General features: G+C 37.3%; 1 protein-coding gene across 7 annotated transcripts in view; it reads right to left on the bottom strand.

Moving 5' to 3' along the window:
• Positions 1 to 19,883, bottom strand: part of REV1 (REV1 DNA directed polymerase) — a 57,368-nt gene that overhangs the window by 1,610 nt on the left and 35,875 nt on the right. For 5 of the 7 annotated variants that reach the window (XM_041468369.1, XM_041468370.1, XM_041468374.1 and 2 more), the window contains 12 exons: positions 19,444 to 19,563; positions 17,799 to 18,019; positions 16,652 to 16,824; positions 13,720 to 13,822; positions 12,072 to 12,228; positions 11,488 to 11,690; positions 9,497 to 9,730; positions 5,328 to 5,436; positions 4,073 to 4,284; positions 3,746 to 3,905; positions 2,760 to 2,862; positions 779 to 1,201 (listed from right to left, as the gene is read on the bottom strand). In XM_041468369.1, coding sequence (XP_041324303.1) covers positions 1,090 to 1,201; positions 2,760 to 2,862; positions 3,746 to 3,905; positions 4,073 to 4,284; positions 5,328 to 5,436; positions 9,497 to 9,730; positions 11,488 to 11,690; positions 12,072 to 12,228; positions 13,720 to 13,822; positions 16,652 to 16,824; positions 17,799 to 18,019; positions 19,444 to 19,563 — 1,907 coding nt within the window. In that variant the 3' untranslated portion in view covers positions 779 to 1,089. Of the gene's footprint in view, positions 1 to 47; positions 1,202 to 2,759; positions 2,863 to 3,745; positions 3,906 to 4,072; positions 4,285 to 5,327; positions 5,437 to 9,496; positions 9,731 to 11,487; positions 11,691 to 12,071; positions 12,229 to 13,719; positions 13,823 to 16,651; positions 16,825 to 17,798; positions 18,020 to 19,443; positions 19,564 to 19,883 lie in introns of those variants that run through there. The other 2 variants (XR_005955226.1, XM_041468371.1) reach the window with 2 other exon arrangements.

Below are 19,883 nucleotides of genomic sequence, written 5' to 3'. Positions count from 1 at the left end.
TACTTCTCACCTTCCCCCATCATTTCTTCAGCAGAGATTTTTCTTACCAACTTGGTTTTTGTCAAGTGCTCTTCATTCTCTCCAGGTCCCTGAACAGCCTTGTTCAACATATTGGGCCAAATACAACTGTGTGAGGCTGGTGCACACCTGCAAAAACTAGAGTTGCCCAAAACATGAACTGCAGGGATGCAAGCTCACCCTCCAAGCAGGGACAGAGTGATGGGATGGTTTATTTTGTCTCAGCTGCTCCCAACAACCTATTTTGTTATGCTGCACGAAGGAAATGCGTGCCACAGGCTGGGGAGAACGGTGGTGTTTCACACGTGGCTCTGTCTTGAGTAGGAGCAAGGCAGAGGATGGATGCAGGCTTGACCAGTGCTCCGTGCTGGCTACTCCCCGCTCCTTTACAGTGCTACTTTGGGGTGACTTGCCTTCCTCCAGAAGCACGTGAGAGGGGAGAGGACACCCAAGGTCAGACAGCACCCAGGCTTCAGCTGACATCCTGTGTGCTTCAGGACTGGCTGGGCCACCCTGGCTTGAGTCTTTGAAGGATGAAACTGAAAATGAACTAATATTCTTCCCTCAGCTTAAAATCTGTAATAAAGTTAGTGAAGAAGAAACAAAAGTGGCCAGGTGCCTGTACAGCAGCCTCCTCCATGTGCTGAGGGAGGCAGTGCCACTGTGTAAAACTTTGTGAAATGAATCAAAGCTGCAGCTTTAGTTAAAGGGGTTCACTATATTCAAACTGAAGCATCACAAAATAGAATCAGTACAAAAATATACATACAGTTCTTTATTAAACAACTGTAAACACTTCACTGTAAAAATCCATAAAACTTTATAAACAAACATTTTGTAAATAGATTCTATACTACAATAAAAGAATTTTAACACAATTATTTACATGCAATACTGACAAATTTGGCACTTTCTGAAAAGAAATGTACAAAACACTTTGTTGTTTAAAAAGAAATTTGAAATTATAAAAACTCAGGGCATTACTATCATGCACTTTGCAAATACCTCACAAGCACTTATGGCACAGCTAGCAGAGAGCTCCAGGCTCTCATCAAGCTCTTTACTACAAGTTCAGATAACTTTTAATGTGCTTCCGTAAGTTTGTTGTAAAACTACCTGAACATTGTCAAGAATGAAGTCAAATGCCATATTCCAAACTGACTCCACAGATGACTGCATCAACCTGAGGGGGAAAAGGAAGAAGAGGCTGAAAATTACCATTACAGAACCAGTCCTTTTTACAATCACTTTTGGTCTTCACACTGGAAAACAAGATCACAACAGTTTCTCACGAATGGAATTTTGATTCAGTCCTGGTAAAGCCCTCCCTCTCTACTAAAACACACCAAGCCTTACTTAACAGCACGAATTCCTGGTGTGAGCAGTGTCACAGCAGCTTCTGAATGCTGGCACCTGGCAGTGGTGTGAGCCTCTGAATTAAGGGGTGGGTGACCTTCCACCAACTGCATACTGAAGAACAGAAATGGCAAGCTTCTGAATCCTGATCTTTACTTCCTCATCCCAAGACAGAGATGCTATTTCTCTATTTCTAATAAATGCCAAGTGCAATCAGGACATTTAAATAATAGGGTTTGGGGCACTGTATTATTTTTATATATTCATTTTTTTATTTTTTATATTTATTGGTAAAAACAAAATCCACAGAGAACTACGAGTTCCCCCTATGATGTGAGTTACTCTTATGATCAGCAGCTACAAGAAGTGAATGAAGGAACTGCCCAAGGAAAACAAAGCAGCTCTGCACTCTCAGTCTCCCTTCTAGATCCCTGTACTGCAGGAGAGCAGAGGGTTCCCACACTCAGAGCTCTGGAAGGTGTAACATCATGGGTGAGTGTGAACCCTTTGGACAGACACACTGCCATCAATGCAGATCCAACACACAGGGACCAGGAATGGGACATTCTGACAACCCTGAAGAGTTTTATAAACAATTTACTATACAGATTTTATGAAATAGCTCATTGCACTGTGTATTTTGCATTTTCCAAGGCCTAAAGATATCCCATAATACAAAAGTCCAGTGAACTTTCTACACTTCTGTAGTCTTTTTGGTTTTGATTCATTGTGTGAAACGTACTTTGCAGATCTAAAACCTAGAAAGCTGAGCCCTCATGGTTAAGCTTTAGTTAGTAAGCAAGTCATAAATGGATTAAAACCTCGTAACTCATGGGAAGAGTAATAGGAGCACAACAACAAAGTAACAGGAATGGATTTAAAGGCTGGATGTGAGACAGAGCCTGGATACAGCAAGAGAATGGAATTGGGTCTAAAGATGCCATGAAAAAATGAGTAAAAACAGGATGAAGAAAAGGGACAATGCTGATGAAAACTACCATCTTTTTCTAGAAATTGCTGCCCAGAGAAGCAATGAATTCCCCAGCCCTGAAGTGTTCAAGGCCAGGCTGGATGGAGCTCTGAGCAACCTGGTCAAGTGGAAGAAGTTCCTGCCCATGACAGGGGAGTTGGGCCTGAGTGATCTTTAGGCTCCCTTTCAACCCAAACCATTCAGAGATTCTACGAATTACTACTAAATATTACTCTTAATTTTTCACAAATTACCTATTTTAACACTCCAACTCCTTCCCTCAACCCCAGTTTTCAAGCTTAAAACCACTCATCAGTGGAATGTCTAATGGGTTAATGGGCTCACAATGCAGCATCTAGTGTATAAATTCTAACAAAAATAGTCTGAAGTTCACAAATACTAGCAATTAAGTTACCTTTTCATGTACTTAACAACCAGATCTAACTTTTCCAAGTCTTTTTCTTCTATTAGATCAGTACAGTATTTCACAACCTGTAGTATGTCTTCTTCCATAGGATCTATAATAAAAAAAATTTTAAATGAGGTCTTTTCTCCAAGTATACTTAGAACATAATCACAGAATAATGGGAATACAATAGAAAGAATTTCTGCAGTGTCAGCACATCAGGGGCCAACTTGACAATTTCTGTACTCTCACACATCTTCCTGACATCAGAAGCTGTGCACATAACAGGACTGCAGGGTCCTGAAATACCTGTCTTGTAGACATCTTTTTTTTCAGTAAGAACAACAGACAGCAAAGCTAGCAGTAACCAAAGGGTAAAGAGACTGGGTTTTAGAATGCAATGGCTGTTTTGAAACTCTTAGGAGAATAATAATGTCTAGGGCAGGCAGGTCAAATTTCCCAAGGTTTGAAGGAGTTGCTATTCATTTGACCTAATTCAAATCACAATTTAGCAAGAGTGTCACAGTTGCACAGGTTTTGGGTTTGTTTTTTTTTTTTTTTTTTTTATCTAGTGTTCTTCCCAGCATTTATTTTGACAAAACCCCCAAACTCTGCACTCCTTTGCCTCTAAGAAGAGATCTTCAGAGAAGAAATTAATTCCCTTTCAAGAACTTTCATCTTAGGGGTTGCGATATGTTGGAAAAACACAGTAAACCTCAGACCCAAGTAACACCAAGGCACAGGACAATGGCCAGACACATGGCTTGAAGAAGATCATGTTACTTTTCATGATGCTAAGAGGAGCTGGCAAAGCCACAGAGTAACAACTGGTAGAAAGAATCAAGTTTTTCCAAGACTGCCAAGGCAGTAAGACTTCGAGACTACTGTGAAAAATAAGCAGCAAAAGGAAGAGTGAAGGAGAAAGGAAGTACAAAAAGCCTACTGAAAGCAGTTTTGTGACGCACTGCAAGATCACCCAGTGTGACATCCCTCACCTGAGATAGTTGTGATCCACTCTTTCAACAACGTCTTCACATCGTTGAATTCCACAGCTCCAGCGAGGTTTGGGGCCTGTGGCCTGAAGGAGCCCGGCTGCTGCTCCGTCTGCAGAGCTGATGGGCCCGGGGAATCCGAAGTTGATGGAACTGCTTCTGCCTGTCCCAAACATGGAAGTGGATAATGCTCAGTATGACAAATATGGGAACACCATATACATACAGAGGGAAGTGTCAGTGAAGAATCCAGTGAAGAAGAATAGCAACCTGAACTCAGTCTAAAGAAGCAGACACAGCTTTACCAAAAGTTGTTCGTGTTAAAAGTACCTGAGCAGCTGTTCCTTCTTGTTTCAAAAAGCCATCTATTAGCTTCTGTGGGCTTCCAGATGCAGCTGGCACGTTTTTTGCAGGACTACCAATAAGTTTGTTTTTCAAAGGACTCTGAATCTTTTTCACAGGACTGACTGGATTTTTTTTTCGTATTTTTTTCTTATTTTTCATAGTTGTATTCTTCAGGTGTAGGAAAGGATTTTTTGACACTGAAAAACACAGGAATAGTCAGTGGTTGACACATTTAAAATTTAATACTTCTCCATCGAAAGGGGACTCTGTATCTCTCACAAAAATCTAATGATCACTTAAGAAAACACAGCCTAGATAAAGCAACTTCAACACACACACCATTGCATATTTGAAAAGCACTGTTAGACTTTCAGTGTATGCCGAGGACACTCAGCTATTCATAAGCTTTTTAATGTGAGCATTTCAGTACTTGAATGCTCACATTAAGCAGCTGGTGAAATCTGAATCTCCTGGACAAACTGCCTCACCTCAGTCAGAGCACTGTCCCAGCAGTGTTAGCAGCAAAGCCAGCAGTGTAAAGCCCCCACAATGCTTTTATCACAGTTTATGAAGGAAATGTCTCTCATTCCATCATTCTAACATATCTGCATTAATCCACTGGCTATGAAATCAGGGTGTGATTATAATTACAATGCAGTGTTTAACTGGCAATCAAGCCAATAACATTTACAACCTACTTTTATGACAAAGCATGCTCACAGGGAATTAGTCTTATTTCTTTCTACTGATTATAAAAAGGAGACCTGGATGATCAGCCCAGAGTAAACCCAGCTGACTGTCAGACATTCAGTGAGATGCAGGGTATCTTTCTCTAGCTGCCCCAAAACCCTGCCAGTGCTATGGGTTTCAGGGAACCATGAGAATGCTCCCTGAAAAGAGTTTAATTAACTTAAGAAAGTGCAATACTTTAAATCACAAGACACATCAAGTTTGGATTCCATTTGGCAAACATATGGATGTGGGGAAGCTTAGTGCCACAGCCCTCATGAATTGAATTAATCGTTCATTTGAGTAAAGCTGGGCACCTGTTTGCAAACTGAAACCACAGCTGGTTCTAACTGACAGTCTGTCAAAAATAAATACAGAGATTCAGTTCAACACAGCGTCTTCAGAGAAGCTTTGGTTGTATTTTCCAGTTTGTTACTTAGGGTTGCATAGCTGTTTGGAGAGCAAACAACCTCCTATACCAGAAGACTACTACACAACTACGTATTCTCACCTAAAGTGTTAGCAGGCTGCTGCTCTGATTGCTTCTGCCTTTGATCATATGCATCTTTCAGCTCTGCTTGCAACTCAGCAGGTAGTGCAGAAAAAACCTCAGGGTCCACCTGAACAGTAACAAAAGATTAATTTGATTATTTTAGCAGTGTGCAGCCCCATTTGCTTCTTTCTAGGTCACTCACATGAGAAAGGTATTTACATTTTATGCCAAGCAAAAATAAAAGAGATATAACTGAAATACTGTAAAGCACATAGTACATTTTCTTTGTATATTTTAGTTGGTAAAACCAACAAAATGGACATTTAATATTACTCTATTTATTAAAATTACTATTATGAGCATATAATGCACTAACCATCTTTACCCACCTATTGATACCCAGTTCAGCTGCGTTAAGAGCAAGATTAAGCCTAACCCAGAGAGCACTCCCTTCAAATTTCAAAACACAAACATTGTGACCACCACAATTTTGTTCCTCCTTTTCTTCTGATACTTCTATTTCCTGCAAGCTGATATATAACTCAGAATATTCTTGGAAATGGTATCAGTTCTTTAAGGACAGGAAAAGCCAAGTCCAGCTATGTCATATTTTGAATTAGCACAAAAGGGTTTAATCTTTCTAACAAAGCTGTCCACCACTTGCTTGACTGATAAAAGCACAGTTCCTTGCAACTGTCCCAGGGACTTGGATTCTAGATAGGAAATAATTTGATGCCAATTGCCAGACACACTCATATGGGCAAAATAAAATTTCTTGTATTATCAGTTATTTTTTTCTCATTGCACATCTGAAGTAGCCCATCAGTGACAGACTCATCTTGTTTTGGAGTTTTCCATTATAATTAGACAACGTTTTCAATTCATAATCTTCAAAATCTAATTCAAAGCAAAGCTATCATTTAGTGGATTAAATCTGTCAGTGGGAGAGAGTGCCCTTCATTTCACTGGTAAAATTCAGAGATGAACAGAAACAACAAAAAATTGGTCAAAACTACAATTACTATGCTAAGAGTACAATGCAATTTCTATCATTATGTGAGATACTGTTTTATTACATGTCAGTCTGCAAAGGTATTAAAATTTATCTCTTATTTTCAATAGAGATTTCTTTTTTTTTAAACCAAAACACGTATGCTATGTCAGGGAGGTACAGTGTGCTATTCACACACATGATGTCTAAATAATACAGATCATAAACACGACTGTGCTCTTACAGGTTAGAATTCATCAATTTAGCACAAGTTTGTTTCTTTTTCAGAACTCCATGAGTCAACTTGAATTTTTCACCACACAGAATGTGTACTAATTGAAGGAGGAAACAGGAACAGCTCTGACCTCAATTACCATATACATTGTGCAGAAAAAAGCACTATAGTGAAATGCAGCCAATGACATCACAGGTGTAAGTTATCTTTTTAAGTACAAATTTCACTTCATAAAACTTTTTTTAAAAGTTTAGTGCTCTGTGGTAAAGCATTCGACAGTCAAGGATTTGGAATGCTCGGAATTGACACTGTTTTTTGTGTACACCACTTATTTAATGCAGAAATAATGCAGTACATGAACTGGATACATTTTTATTATTCGCCCATCACTGCTCTCTCAGATGTAACATGGAAAAATTCAATTAAAGGAGCCATCAGTTGAATTCACATGAATTGTCTAATATAACTGGAGTTTCAAGTAACTTTTGCACAATGTCCTAACACTGTCACACAGGTATCTGAAAGCTTTCACATTTTGGACAACCTTAGTTTTACAGAGTTATGGGTGACCTCAGCATATACAGTTATCAGTATTTCTGACGTGCTTGTATCAATTTCCTTAGGAGGAATCTGTACCACGTGAAGACACTGTAAGGATTAAATGAAATCTTGCCACCACTAATTAACACCATTATTACAAATGTCATCCATTTCTATGCATCTGTAATCTTTATGTTTTGCATCCTATGCTTCTGCAGGATCCAGGCTACAGAGATATACAGCTATTCTACATTTTAAGATTACTTCAGCAACTGATGGAAAGGAATGCAACCTATCTGGATTCCTTTCACAGGAGAACTTTACCTCACAAAGGAAATTTTCCACGTGTTTTCTAATGAATAAATCACTGTCAGCCAATTAGCTTTGCACCTGATCATAAAACTCAGCTCAGACAAAAGGAATGAAGAGCTGCAAAACAAACCTTATTAAGCTATGAAAAGATGGCAGGGTGTAATCTACATCTGATGTAGATAAAGTACTCATTCTGGAGTGGTTGGCAGGATTTCTATACCCAAAACCTATTACTACTCATTTCCCTGCTTCATGGGCCATGAGGTAGATTTAAATGTTTGTGTGCAGTCATAGCATATACACTACCACAAAGACTTCAAGAGAAAAAATGTGTCAAACTATATTTAGAGTAAGATGGTATTTTTGAAGCAAGTTCATGTTTGATTTTAACACTGAAAAAATTCCTCCTGTATTAACGAACTGGGTTTAGCCTTTTTTTTTCCCACCAAGCTACAGGAAGCTTTTCAACCATACTATTCTAGACATTAAACTTGGACCTAACTCACAAAATGAAAATTGTAAATATTAGTCCTCTTTTTGCCAATAAAGAAAGCAGAATGGCTTTCAGAAAAAAAAAAAGAGTATGAGCATAAGGCACTCTCATCTAGATTGTATGGACATCCTTCACAAATAAATAGGAAGTACTCAATTCTTCTTGAACTACATCTTCAAACAAAAAGGCTTTTCCACTAAGTTGTATTTTTGGATCAAGTAACTGGGCCACAAAATACATTAGTAGATAGAGACAAAAAACCAATGCAAAACACTATTGCAAACTAGGTCCTTTGAAGGAAAACTTCAAAAAGTAATGCTGTTTTAAAAAATAACAATCAATTCTCAACTACCTAATTATTAGACAGATAGAGCATAAAAAAACTAAAAGGAATTTTTATAGAAAGCCACATGCAGTTGCCATTTACTCTGAAAAACAGTACTGAGTGGCAAGCCAAGTGTGGAGGGGTGCACTTCAGAGCACAGCCTAACTTAACACACATCTTGCTTATGGACAGATGTAACTGAAAATTTAAAACAGCTGGGGCAGAGAGAACTCAGATATTATTTGCACACTAATCCATAAGGGAAACGAAACTTTGCAGTTCAGGAATAAAAACTGACACAATTGTTTCTGAACAAATGAACTTGAATCAAGGTGAGGAAGTTACAGTAAAAGAATCGACAACACATTTTTTAAAATAACAATTATGCATTAACTAGTGGAATTTCTACATTCTTTTCTCTACATTTTTTGTTAGCTAAGCAACATTATGCATTAGAAACAGCAACAAATATCTCTAAATGTGATTAAGTGGTATTACTTCATTTGAGAACAGCAAAAGTGCAATGAAACAAAAATAAAAACACTGCTCCATTTTAAATGATGCAATGCAAGATAGTGCATCTCTGGGTAATCCAATCTTTGATCTTTAATATTTTTTTTTCTTTTGATTTTTCAACTACTTTTTCCAGCACCTGCTTGGACTAAAGAACAGACTAACATTAGAAGCATCCTTACTGTTCCCTGCTGCCCTTTTCCTATTTTATATTTATAGGTCCCTATTTTGGCAAACATCTTTGTTCTTTTCTCATCCTGGACACACTATGCATTTAAAAAACTATGGAGATATGCACAACCGTTAGCCACGACTGCCCTCCTCTCAGGAATGGGATACAAACAAACACATCTACAGAAGAAGCTAGCAGAGGCTGGCTTTACCCCATCAGAACACACACTTAAACAGAGTCTCTTGTGACTTAGCTAAGTAGATTTTAGGACTGCTTCAAGACTTTCGGTTCAGTGTAACTCAGCTGCAATATAGAAAAAAAGCTATTTACAGACTGGATTGCAAAGCAGACCATATATGAAGGGGTTTTACATTAAGCAACAGCAAACACATAGGCAGACTGACTATAATCGTCAATAAATATTACCATACTATGTTTCTGACAGATAATGTAACACTTAAAAACAGATTTTTAAAAGACATTAAAAGACCATGAATGATTTATTTTGGGAAGTCACAGGTTCCAGTTAATGCTGTCTCAAGAAAGAGCTTCTAACTTCCTACAGATGAAAAGTAATTGTTAATTGATACCATGCAAACATCCTACCTGTGAGAAAGCTGGCAAGGCTATTACATTGATTCCCATATTGGTATTTGGTTCTTGGAGCTCTGGTATTTGTAAAAGCACTGTTCCAATTGGCTGTGACAGAAGGGCAGTGTTACATCCATTTATTGGCTCTTTTTTGCTCTCTCCGTAACTCTCTCCTTGCTGAATGGTGCATATTTGCTCTACTTGCTCTCGGAGATCAGGTGGCAGAGCTTCCAGCACAGACTTATCTAGCTACAAGTACATAAAAGCTTTTAGATTTTTCTAAGGAATAGGTAACAGAGCTATTTTATTATACAGTTCCTGAATTTTACAAAACCTGCTACATATTACCCTGTGTATGCAAACATCCTTAGGAACCTGAGAGTTACACTCTGCAGCAGTAAAGTATCATTTAAGACCTAGCAGCTCAGTAAATACGAATGCTCAGTGTTATCTTTTCACAATGTTCAGTTTTCTTACCAAAAAACATAGATAGGGTTTCCTCTACAGCTACCTAATGATAAAGTAACCTGAATTCTGAGTTCAAATTATACAGGCAACAGGTTGATATGAATACTAACCTGGCATCCAGCACAAAGCTGTAAGCAATTAATTTCTTTTTTTGTATAATTCTAGGGTGCATGTTACTGATTTACTTTATTGGTATTATGTATGTTTGTATACTGTCAGACTTGCCAGAGCTGGATGATGAAGTAAGCTTTTACTTACTATCAATTATTCACCTGAAACAACTGAGATAGCCCCTCAGTGTCCAGAAGCTGCTGTGTACAATGACAGCTGCACAAGTGACTGAATGAATGCAACTGACAAGCAGACGTACAGCATCATTTTTTTTCAAAGTAAAATTTGAATATATAGAAAAATGCCAATGTTTGCCTCTAAGTTCTGCTGAGTAAGACTTCAGCTGTGTAAAAGAATAATTTATCTTTTACTTTTAAGAAGAAAATTCGGAGCTTATGACCACATTCTGGATTTACAGAGAAGAACCACAAATATCTATGAAATTCTACTTGGCTTGGTAACTGAGAGGTTTTGATGAAAGCTGTATGTATTGTTAATCACTTCAGTTACTCTTCCATGTTCTGTTTGTATTCACTCATTCCAAATTTGCTGCATATGTAACTATAATAAATTCCTGGGAATTCTGGGTGTAAAACACCCAGGATTGCTATTACTTTCCTAGTACAGTATACAAACAGCAGTGTGGCACTAACTCTCACCACTCCTTCCCAGCCCTGAATTTTTTATTACATTCCATATTATAATATGATTAAAAGCAGAAATAAAGATATTGTGCCATAAGGCCATCAAAGTAGGAACTCTGCTGAACAGCTAGTGCATTTTTCACTTGTTTATATCTGAATGTACAGAGCTTTTGATTGTTCAGTCAAGTTACTTTTAGATCCTGAGCTGGCTTGGATAAGGCATTATAGGAACACATTTCCTGCCAAAAGCATAATTTGCTTCTTAAAATGAATAAATATTTGAGAAAGCTGTTAAAAAACCACAGAAATGCTTTTACAGATTTAAATGACAGATATTTAAACGACAGATTTTTACAGAAGAGCAAGTAAGTCTGCTTATATCTAAAATACCTGCAGAAGTCTGTGCAGCTGTTTCATAGCAAATCTTTCTAGCAGAGTCTACTTGAACAGCACGGGCAGAAATAATGAAGGCTGTCCCTTTGTTAAAACACACCTAAAAAAAAAAATCCCCAAATCCCACAGAAATCTTCTACTTAAATAAAGATTGTCCTCCTCTCAATCTAAATGGTAGTATCCATTTGGTGGTACAAATGTTAAGTGTGCATCCTAACGTCAACATTATTTATTTTATTAAGGCAAAATATTTTTGCATCAATAAGAGTAACTTACTGTGCACTATACTTTACTAGAACTCTTTTTATTTAAAAAGAGCTCCTTTTTATAGGCAGAGTTATTCCCAAGTTATTACAATATACTGCAGATGTTTCACATTCTCAGGTTTACCTGGGAAGCAGATGGAACCTCAATACTCAAATTGAGCCTGGATTTTACACTGATAGGAGAATGCACACCATTCCACTTGACAGCAGGCTCGGCGTTGTTTGCATTAGAACTGACACCAGGTGTGACACTGGTACCACGAGATGGAAGGAAAGTGCAAGTTCTTGAATTAGAGGATATTTCAAGGTCCATAGCAGCCACAAATACTATACATATGGAAACAAAATACAGAGTGATCACCTAATAGTAAAAAATACTCTGAAGATTCAAGACACAGGAGAAGGTATTTTCTAGCATTATGTGAAGAGTTAATGCAATATGTAGCACCATCATAACACTTTTTATTTCAAACTATCCTCTGTTACTATTAACCAAAAAACTTAACAAAAAAACCCCTAATTGGACTAATCCTATACAAAGTTTTATCAGCAGCATTTTCATTTGCAGCAGCAAACCCCACTTTCAGAAATTTTATGTTGCACAATTTACACTGGTATAATACTGAAAAAGTATTCCAAAAGGTGATCTATGTTAGGGTCCTTCAGAACTGATCACTATCACACATGCCAAGTACAAAGCTTACTGACCTTCCTTAGGTTCTTCTTCTGAGTGCTTTTTTGCTTTCTGAACATGAAAAAGATCAATAACTGAATGTGATGCACCAGGTAAATGTCCAGATTGTACTGTTGAGAGAGCTGAAGTTGTTTTACTGATGGGAACTAGCTGCTGTACCTGAATTCCAACCTAAATCCAAAACATAAATGCATCCATTTAATGAAATTCTTTGAAATAAATAAAATTAATTTTGGGGGGGGGGGAGGACAAATAAAAATATATTGAAATACACATAAACAGCCACTAAAAACATCCCAAACAAATCCCAGGATTACCCACCATAATCCAACAACTAAGAAATTACAAAGGTACTACCATCTTAACTTCTCTGATATAAAAAAGTGCTGTCAACAGGATCATGAAGCAACGTGTTTTTTATGAAATTTCTTAGACACTAACAAATACAGAAATACTGACAAGAATGTGGGTTAGTATTAAAGTCTGGCTACCCAGCAATGCTTTTCCCCAAGGACAATCTATACTAAATGCATCACTTCAGTCTACAATTGAGAAAAATACTATTGTTTCACTTGTGAACACTGTTTTTGCAAAGTCTCAATGGAAGAAAGTACTTTGGTAGAAGTAGTCTTTTTTAGATGAGGTGTTCCTCATTTTTCAAGACATCCTAGATTTTCATTTCACTTTTAAATACCAAATCAGCAGTGGTTCAAAATGTGTCTAATTAAGAATGCACTGGTGCACTGTATGAGTTTTTTGCCAATCCTCCATAATTTTAAAGGAAAAAACTGACACTGAGAAAAAGTTGTATATGGGACTCAGAAAGCATGAAGGAGCCACTGTATATATTTCCACCAGGTTTTCTTCCATAATTACATAGTAAGGATTTTGTTTATTAACACCTTCTTAGTTGCAATAATGGAATATGACATTCAAATTAAATATTTCCTCAACTCCCAAGCCAGGGAGCTAACTTTCTAGGGCAACATTGTGAATCAAAACCCTATTTCTATATCCAGATGATGAATTAATGCAGGTTTGTTTTAGAAATCCTCTGTGTTCTATTGTAGCAAATGGCTGACGTCAAAATAGCAGCACCGTGGGGTCACATTGCTATGACAAAACCACTGAGATGAGCAGGAGTTCTAAAACAAGACATGAATCAAAATAGCCAGAAAACCACCTTCAAACAAAGGCTAAAACATGGCCTGGTAACTTTTCTTGCTCTAAGATTTGCATTCTAGAACAAAAGCTCCTTTTATCTCTATCTTTGGTTTGCATTACAAACAGTTATATATTAGTTTATATTAGTTACACAATTATTGTATGGCAAAAGTTTACAGAAAATTCTAAGACAAAATAAAACTTACACATGCTGACAGAACTGTACAAGATACACTCTTACTTTGTCACCTCAGGATGCTTTAAGTTGTGCATTAATTTATGTCACAAAAAATTATTTTTTTACATTTATGGCTTTGTAACCATGTTTTTCAAAGGTTAGAAAATATAATGTAACTGCATACACTAATTTACATAAGCTTTGTATTACCTACACTTTTGAATAAGTTTGGTTAACATCTACCATATGGAACTGAAAATCCACAAAAGACAGAAACAGGTTGATAAAGAGAATGAATTTCAGTTTTCCCATTAACTCACCCCTCGCATATCAGATATGTTCAGTTTCATTGTGTGAAACATGTTCAGAGTTTCCTTCCCAATTATTTTTGCACTGTCTGTTGCATGGTCTAGAGTCACAGTCCTAAAAAGAATGAACAAGTATGGTTAAAAAAGAATCTGTTTCACAAATCCTGAAGACAAAACTTCTGTATTTATTCCAGAGAGGACATGAAAGAAAGACAGATCATAATTTCTTGGCATATAGAAACGGAACACTTTTTATTCGTTCTGTGGTTTCTTTTTAAAGGTAGTTAAAACTAAACATGATCTACAGAAAAAATAAGAAAAGCAGAATACTTACTAACTGAACATTCTCAGTGTGCAGTCCACACACTAAAAGGTCAAATTTAGGACACACACACACACACATACACACACATATATATATATATATATGTATATATATGTACACACATACACACACATGCAATCTATTGAAGCCAGACAAAAATTTCACAAGTTTACAGTTTGCACAAAAACACACTCCTGCATTTTTGTCTTTCACTCAAGCTTGGTTCACAGAAAGTTTGGTCAGTATTATTTCCATTGTCAACAGCAAGAGTTTCAAAAGGAACTCAGAGGGGAAGCAGAAGTAGGCAATGTGCATGTGGATTACAAGCAGAAAGGAATTAAAATTAATGGCAATTAACTTTAAACAACATTCCAAATTATCTTAAGCTGTGGGCATTTTTTTGCAACAAGACTCACAAAACAATATGGCTGAGTTTTACAGATTACCACTTGAGAGTATGGCAGGGCAGCAGCAGTGCTTGGATAGCTCTGGATTCTCTAATGGCCTAACCTCTGACAAAATTTCAAGTGGCTCATCAAATGCATGTGAGTGATGTAAAGTCTTCTCACTGAAATAATTGATGCAGTTTTAATTCTGATAGAGCTCTGTCAAGAAAATGAAGTTTGGTGTTTTTACAGGGTGCCATCCTGACAACTTACTAAACACTTTGACGGTGTTACTCTGCTTTTGAATCTGTCAGAAACTATCATGAACAGCCAAGTGCTCTTTGGAAAGGGCTAGTTCTGTCAATATGAAAACAAAAAACCCTCAGACTGTAAACAATATAAAGATCTCCTTAAGCTTTACATGTTAGTACTCTTAAGAAAAAGGGGATCAACATCACTAAAAGTACACAACATTTCAGAAAAATATTTTAAAAAGGTCTGTGCTGAACTATCATGACTAGGTTTCAGAAATGCAGTAAAAATACCATTTAATCTCAAAAGCTGAGTTTGATTTTAAGTGTGTCTGCAAGTCTGAGTCCTTTGTAGTACTATGGTTATCATCCCAGGGGATCTTGACCTGTAGGATAAGAAAGCATAGCAAGCCATTCAACTGTGAGGTAAAGGAGCAAGAAATGAGTCGTGAGCTATAGCTACAGACAAAATCCTAAACTGGAGAGAGAAACTGGTCACTTGGGGGACCACCACACTGAGATTCTAATCCATTTACTTGGATTCAACTTTTGGAGTTTACCCTTCCACTGCTAAAAAGCTTTTTACTGGGCTGAACAGAAATGCTCTAACAAAGACAGAAATACACCACGTACAGCATAACCTGGATTGACTGGGGTTGACAAGGTCACTGGAAAGCCAGAAGCAGAAACAGAGACACCACCAAACAAAATCCTAGTATCTGGACAGCTTTAGCAATGTGTGAACAATTTTCCATTCTTGGGTGCCCCCTGACCTTACTGAAGACTTCATGAATTAGGGAAATTTCAGGGCATGAGTACATTAGTATGCTTGACCACAGAAAAGGGGTCCAAAAGCACCGATATGTTCATGAAAAAGCACGCTGCCAAGAGTTAAAATATGGGAGGAATAAAGCTCTATCTCAATGCACACTCAGTACTAAGATATGTTCTTAGGCTGTTAAGAATAAATCTTCAGGTCAAACAATTCAGGATAGCCAGAAGACAAAAGTATAGACTGAGGGATTTTCTTCTTGGTATATATACCAATTCTAGAAAGTGACGAGCTTCTTACGGCGAAACATGAATTTTGTAGTTTCTGCTTTTATTACAGCTGAATGCTATGTAACAAGATCACAAGCATGACAGGCTCTATGCATGCAAGTCTTACTACTGAACTCTAACCCACTGAAAGAACTCCTGGCCTCGTGGATAGTGCTATGCAGGGCCAGCACCTGGACTTGATGATCCCTGCGGGTTCCTTCCAACTCAGCGTATTCTGTGATCTGTGAACTCCACCACCTCTTCTGTTACCAGCAACACCCACCAAATGACCCCCCCCAGTTCAGGAGGGATTAGTCTGTTACAACCACCTGAGATGGAAGGAAAAGTAGAAAGACCTATCGTCTCCCAAAAGCCAGGATAATCCTGTACTGAAGAGCAACTGCTTTGATAAAGAAGAGTATGCCTGAAGAATATATGTGTATGTAGGTTCCATGACAATCTTGTACGAAACAGCATATGATATTCTATGCCTAGATTATATCCCTGTGTTTTTAGTATGCAAGGACATAAACAATATTCAGATTAAAAAATATTTAGTCAACATCATCCAGTTTATCAATAAGGAACAAAGAATTGGAGTCACAAATAGGAGGCTGGTTACTGAAAGAAATCAATGCTGCTGCATGTATTTCACAGCGCAGGACACAAATATGTCTCCTTCAAACACTCTAAGAAAACCCTCATCTCCAATACTGAGCAAGCTGGAGAAAGGTACACCAACAATACATAAGCACATATGTATTACTGATAACCACCTCAAATGTACAACCCAAACACAGAGGAGTTTTGATAATAATACTCTACTTATTTTGGTGCAAGTTTTATACGTAGACCAAGAAGTACCAGGCACTTTGAAATTTCTGTCGTGTCTTCCTATAAATTTTAGACCCTGCAGAAGTGTGTTCATGCCTAGTACTCACCTGGCAATATTATCACAGATTCCATGACCTCCATACTTTGCAGGCTCTACTGGTGCTCCAGCCTTTCTGACCATAATTTTAAGGGTCAATCGTTTACCCTTCATACCAGCAGCTTCAAGTCTACGCTGGATTTCTTCTGAGAGGCTCAGAAGGAAAGCTTCTGCTTCCTTAGGCTAAAGGGGAAAAACAACATGTTTAGATAATTACTACTTTTCAAATACTGAAAGTAAATCATTAAGGATTAATACAATCCAGATTGCACAAACTGAAAAGACTGCAAGCTGACTCACAAGCAATTGTCTCATTTAACTTCAAGTGGCTTGTTTTCACTGTAGGTCACTTAATTTAGGTGAAATGGTACATTCCTGTCCTAATGTTGAAAGAAGTCGTTTAAAAATGTATTTAGAAACCCCAACACAGAATTGCAAGTCTAAGCACAAACCTAGAAGACGAAGAGCATAGGACTTAAAATCTTTTTCACCATGAGGAAAGTCAAGCAATAGAACACGTTGCTCAGGGAAGTTTGCAGTCTTCGTTCTTGGAGATTTCTGATGCCGGACTGGATAAAGTGCCGAGCAACTGGTCTGATTTATTAGCTTCCCCTGCTCTGAGCAAAGGTCTGGACTACAGAACACTGTCAGGTCTCTTCAAACTCCTTTTTTCCCCTATCATTTCTATAAATACTCAATATCTCAAAAAAGTGCTGAGTTACTTCTAAAATACAATTTTGTTAATAACATTCCCCCCCAGACAAAAAGTAATTGCAAAAAAAATCTAATCAAAATGTTGTATGGGAGCAGCTGGTGATAGTTTCAGGCACTGGCATCTTTGAATAATCAGCATTTAAATGAAAGAGAATGCTAGGTGCTGACAAACCTACTGCAGTTCTCTTTTTCTGTACCAGACTTGTATAACGAATGCAGAATAGCCAGCTAATTTTGTGCAAGCTTCTTTTCAGTCCAATACTTTTGCAGTCTCTCCTCCCATTTTATCGTTTGGTCTCCTACTTCTTCATTTTCCTCATTTCTATTTCGTGGCTAAGATGGTGCTCTAACAGATCAAAGTGTAAGTGAAAATAATCAGAATATGAGAAGATTCTTCTACAGCTGAAAGAAGTCACTGGAAAAAAGAAGCAAGTTTAGTTTACCTGTGTAAACCTTATTCCATAGTTGATTTCTGCTGAAACAGATTTTCTTTCTTTTTCTGTACGAACAGGTCGGTCATCCAAACCACGACAGAATCTGTAGAGCATTTGTCCTGTTTTTGGACCAAATTCTTTTTGTAGTTTTGACATTGAAGCACACTGCAGATCTCCACAGGTTTTAATTCCCAAAGAAGCCAGCTTAGATTCCATTGTCCTGCCAACTCCTAACAACAAAGCAATTAGTTCTGTTAATCTTATACAATTCAAGGCCAGTTAGGTTCTGATTACATAAAAAATTTTATTTTTAAACATATATTAAGTCACATCAAATTAGCAAATAAATATATATAAAATAAATTCTGCTCCATAAAACATGGTTTGAACAGAAACTTTTGCTGTTATCAGCAGTGTATCTTTAATCTGTTTCACATATTTAGTTTAAGATGTCACACTACAGCATGTTTGTTTATTTTTGGGTAAAATATGAATGAATCCTGCTTGGAAAATTGTCTGCCTGTTACAGATTATATAGATCTGAATCCCCCCCAACAACTCAGTCCAAAATGAGTGTCCAACAAGTAATACGTTTTCCCCTCATGCACAAGTGATCTAATCCAAATGAAAACTAACAAATATTTTGACCATTGTGGCACTGCTTCCTAGGTAGAGAAATAATATTTCAGGGAGAAGTGATAGCATACCTGTATCACTTGTGCTTTGAATTACCAAGCACTGGAAATTGTAGGTATCCATGGCAACGGCACATATGTAAGTGTGATAAACTGAAGTATATTTCTGGGTTTTGGAGAGGTGGCCTGTTACCTCCAGAAAATATTAATCCTATGAGTTCACACTACCCAAGTCAGCAAAAATTGGAAATCTTAGGTAATTAGATTCTATTCTTGATAATCTGTTTCTCTGTCAAGGGGGTATTATTAACACAGACACTAAAATGCTTCTACTATGAACATGCAAACTAATTCTGAAAACTTTAAAATGTTAAAGTCAAAGCACAGTACTATATGAGTAATATTCTGGAGGAAAAATATTTCCTGTAAGTTATGCCAAAGGGAACTTATAGCACAACTGTGCTGTAAATAGTGTTTGACCACTAAGTGTTACATAATGAGAATCTCTGGCAAACCTGCACCTTTCTATGGATGCTATTTCTACCACTCTTTTATTTCAGTGTCTATTTTTTAGATACTGCCTGTTTTTAATGCCCCTCCCTCCTTTTTTAATCTTCAAAAGATAAAGATATTATTTTTTATATCTAACACTAAATATATGTGTATACATGCAGGCTGAGGTCATCTGATCACTGAAAGCATAAATGAGTGTTTACTCAGCACTTCTTGTACCATGCCTGTGTCACAGTACACTGTCTCTGTGTACTATGTAACAATATAGAGTTACATGCCAGGAAATGCTTTATGTTACAAACCTTTAAAGTATTCTCCTGAAACAATAAAAAAATACAATAAAGCCTGTTTTCAATACAAGTGGATGCCATATGCCTTTACTATCTATCACATTTTGGATCATAAACATGGAATAGCAGCTAATCCTGTTTGATCTAGAAAGCAAATTTGTAGCTGAAACTGGTTTAATATCAGGAAGCAAAATGCCCTCTAAAAGAGAGGAATACCTGGAAGACTGGTAACAAGTTGCCCTCTGATAAAATCATCCACTTCTTCAGGTTTTAAGTGATATTGTCCATCTGGTTTTGCTTTACGAGTTGCCATTCTGGCCAGCAGAATATTGGAACCTGAAAAACAACAAATTAAAGTATGTGTGTGGTAACTTCTGTTGATCCGCAAGCAGAATGCCACAGTGCAACACTCAAGGAAAAAACGCAGAAAGCACAGTTAAATTCTTTAACTTCTACCAAGAATTTAATGAAATCTATGCATATATATTTGCAGTGTCTACCTTCAAATTAGCAGCCAGCACTTATTTGCTATAACAGCAGTGACATGGCAGTGTTAACTGCAACTGCAAAGTTAATAAGAGAAGAATTCTCCTTGGAGTCATGAATTTCAGCTTGTCTCACAAGTGGATTTCACACACTTACATACACTCAGTACA

Source organism: Pyrgilauda ruficollis, unplaced genomic scaffold (assembly GCF_017590135.1).
Source record: "Pyrgilauda ruficollis isolate IOZ18807 unplaced genomic scaffold, ASM1759013v1 scaffold22, whole genome shotgun sequence".
Taxonomy (NCBI): Eukaryota; Metazoa; Chordata; class Aves; order Passeriformes; family Passeridae; genus Pyrgilauda; species Pyrgilauda ruficollis.
This window is presented reverse-complemented; position numbering and strand designations above follow the sequence as displayed.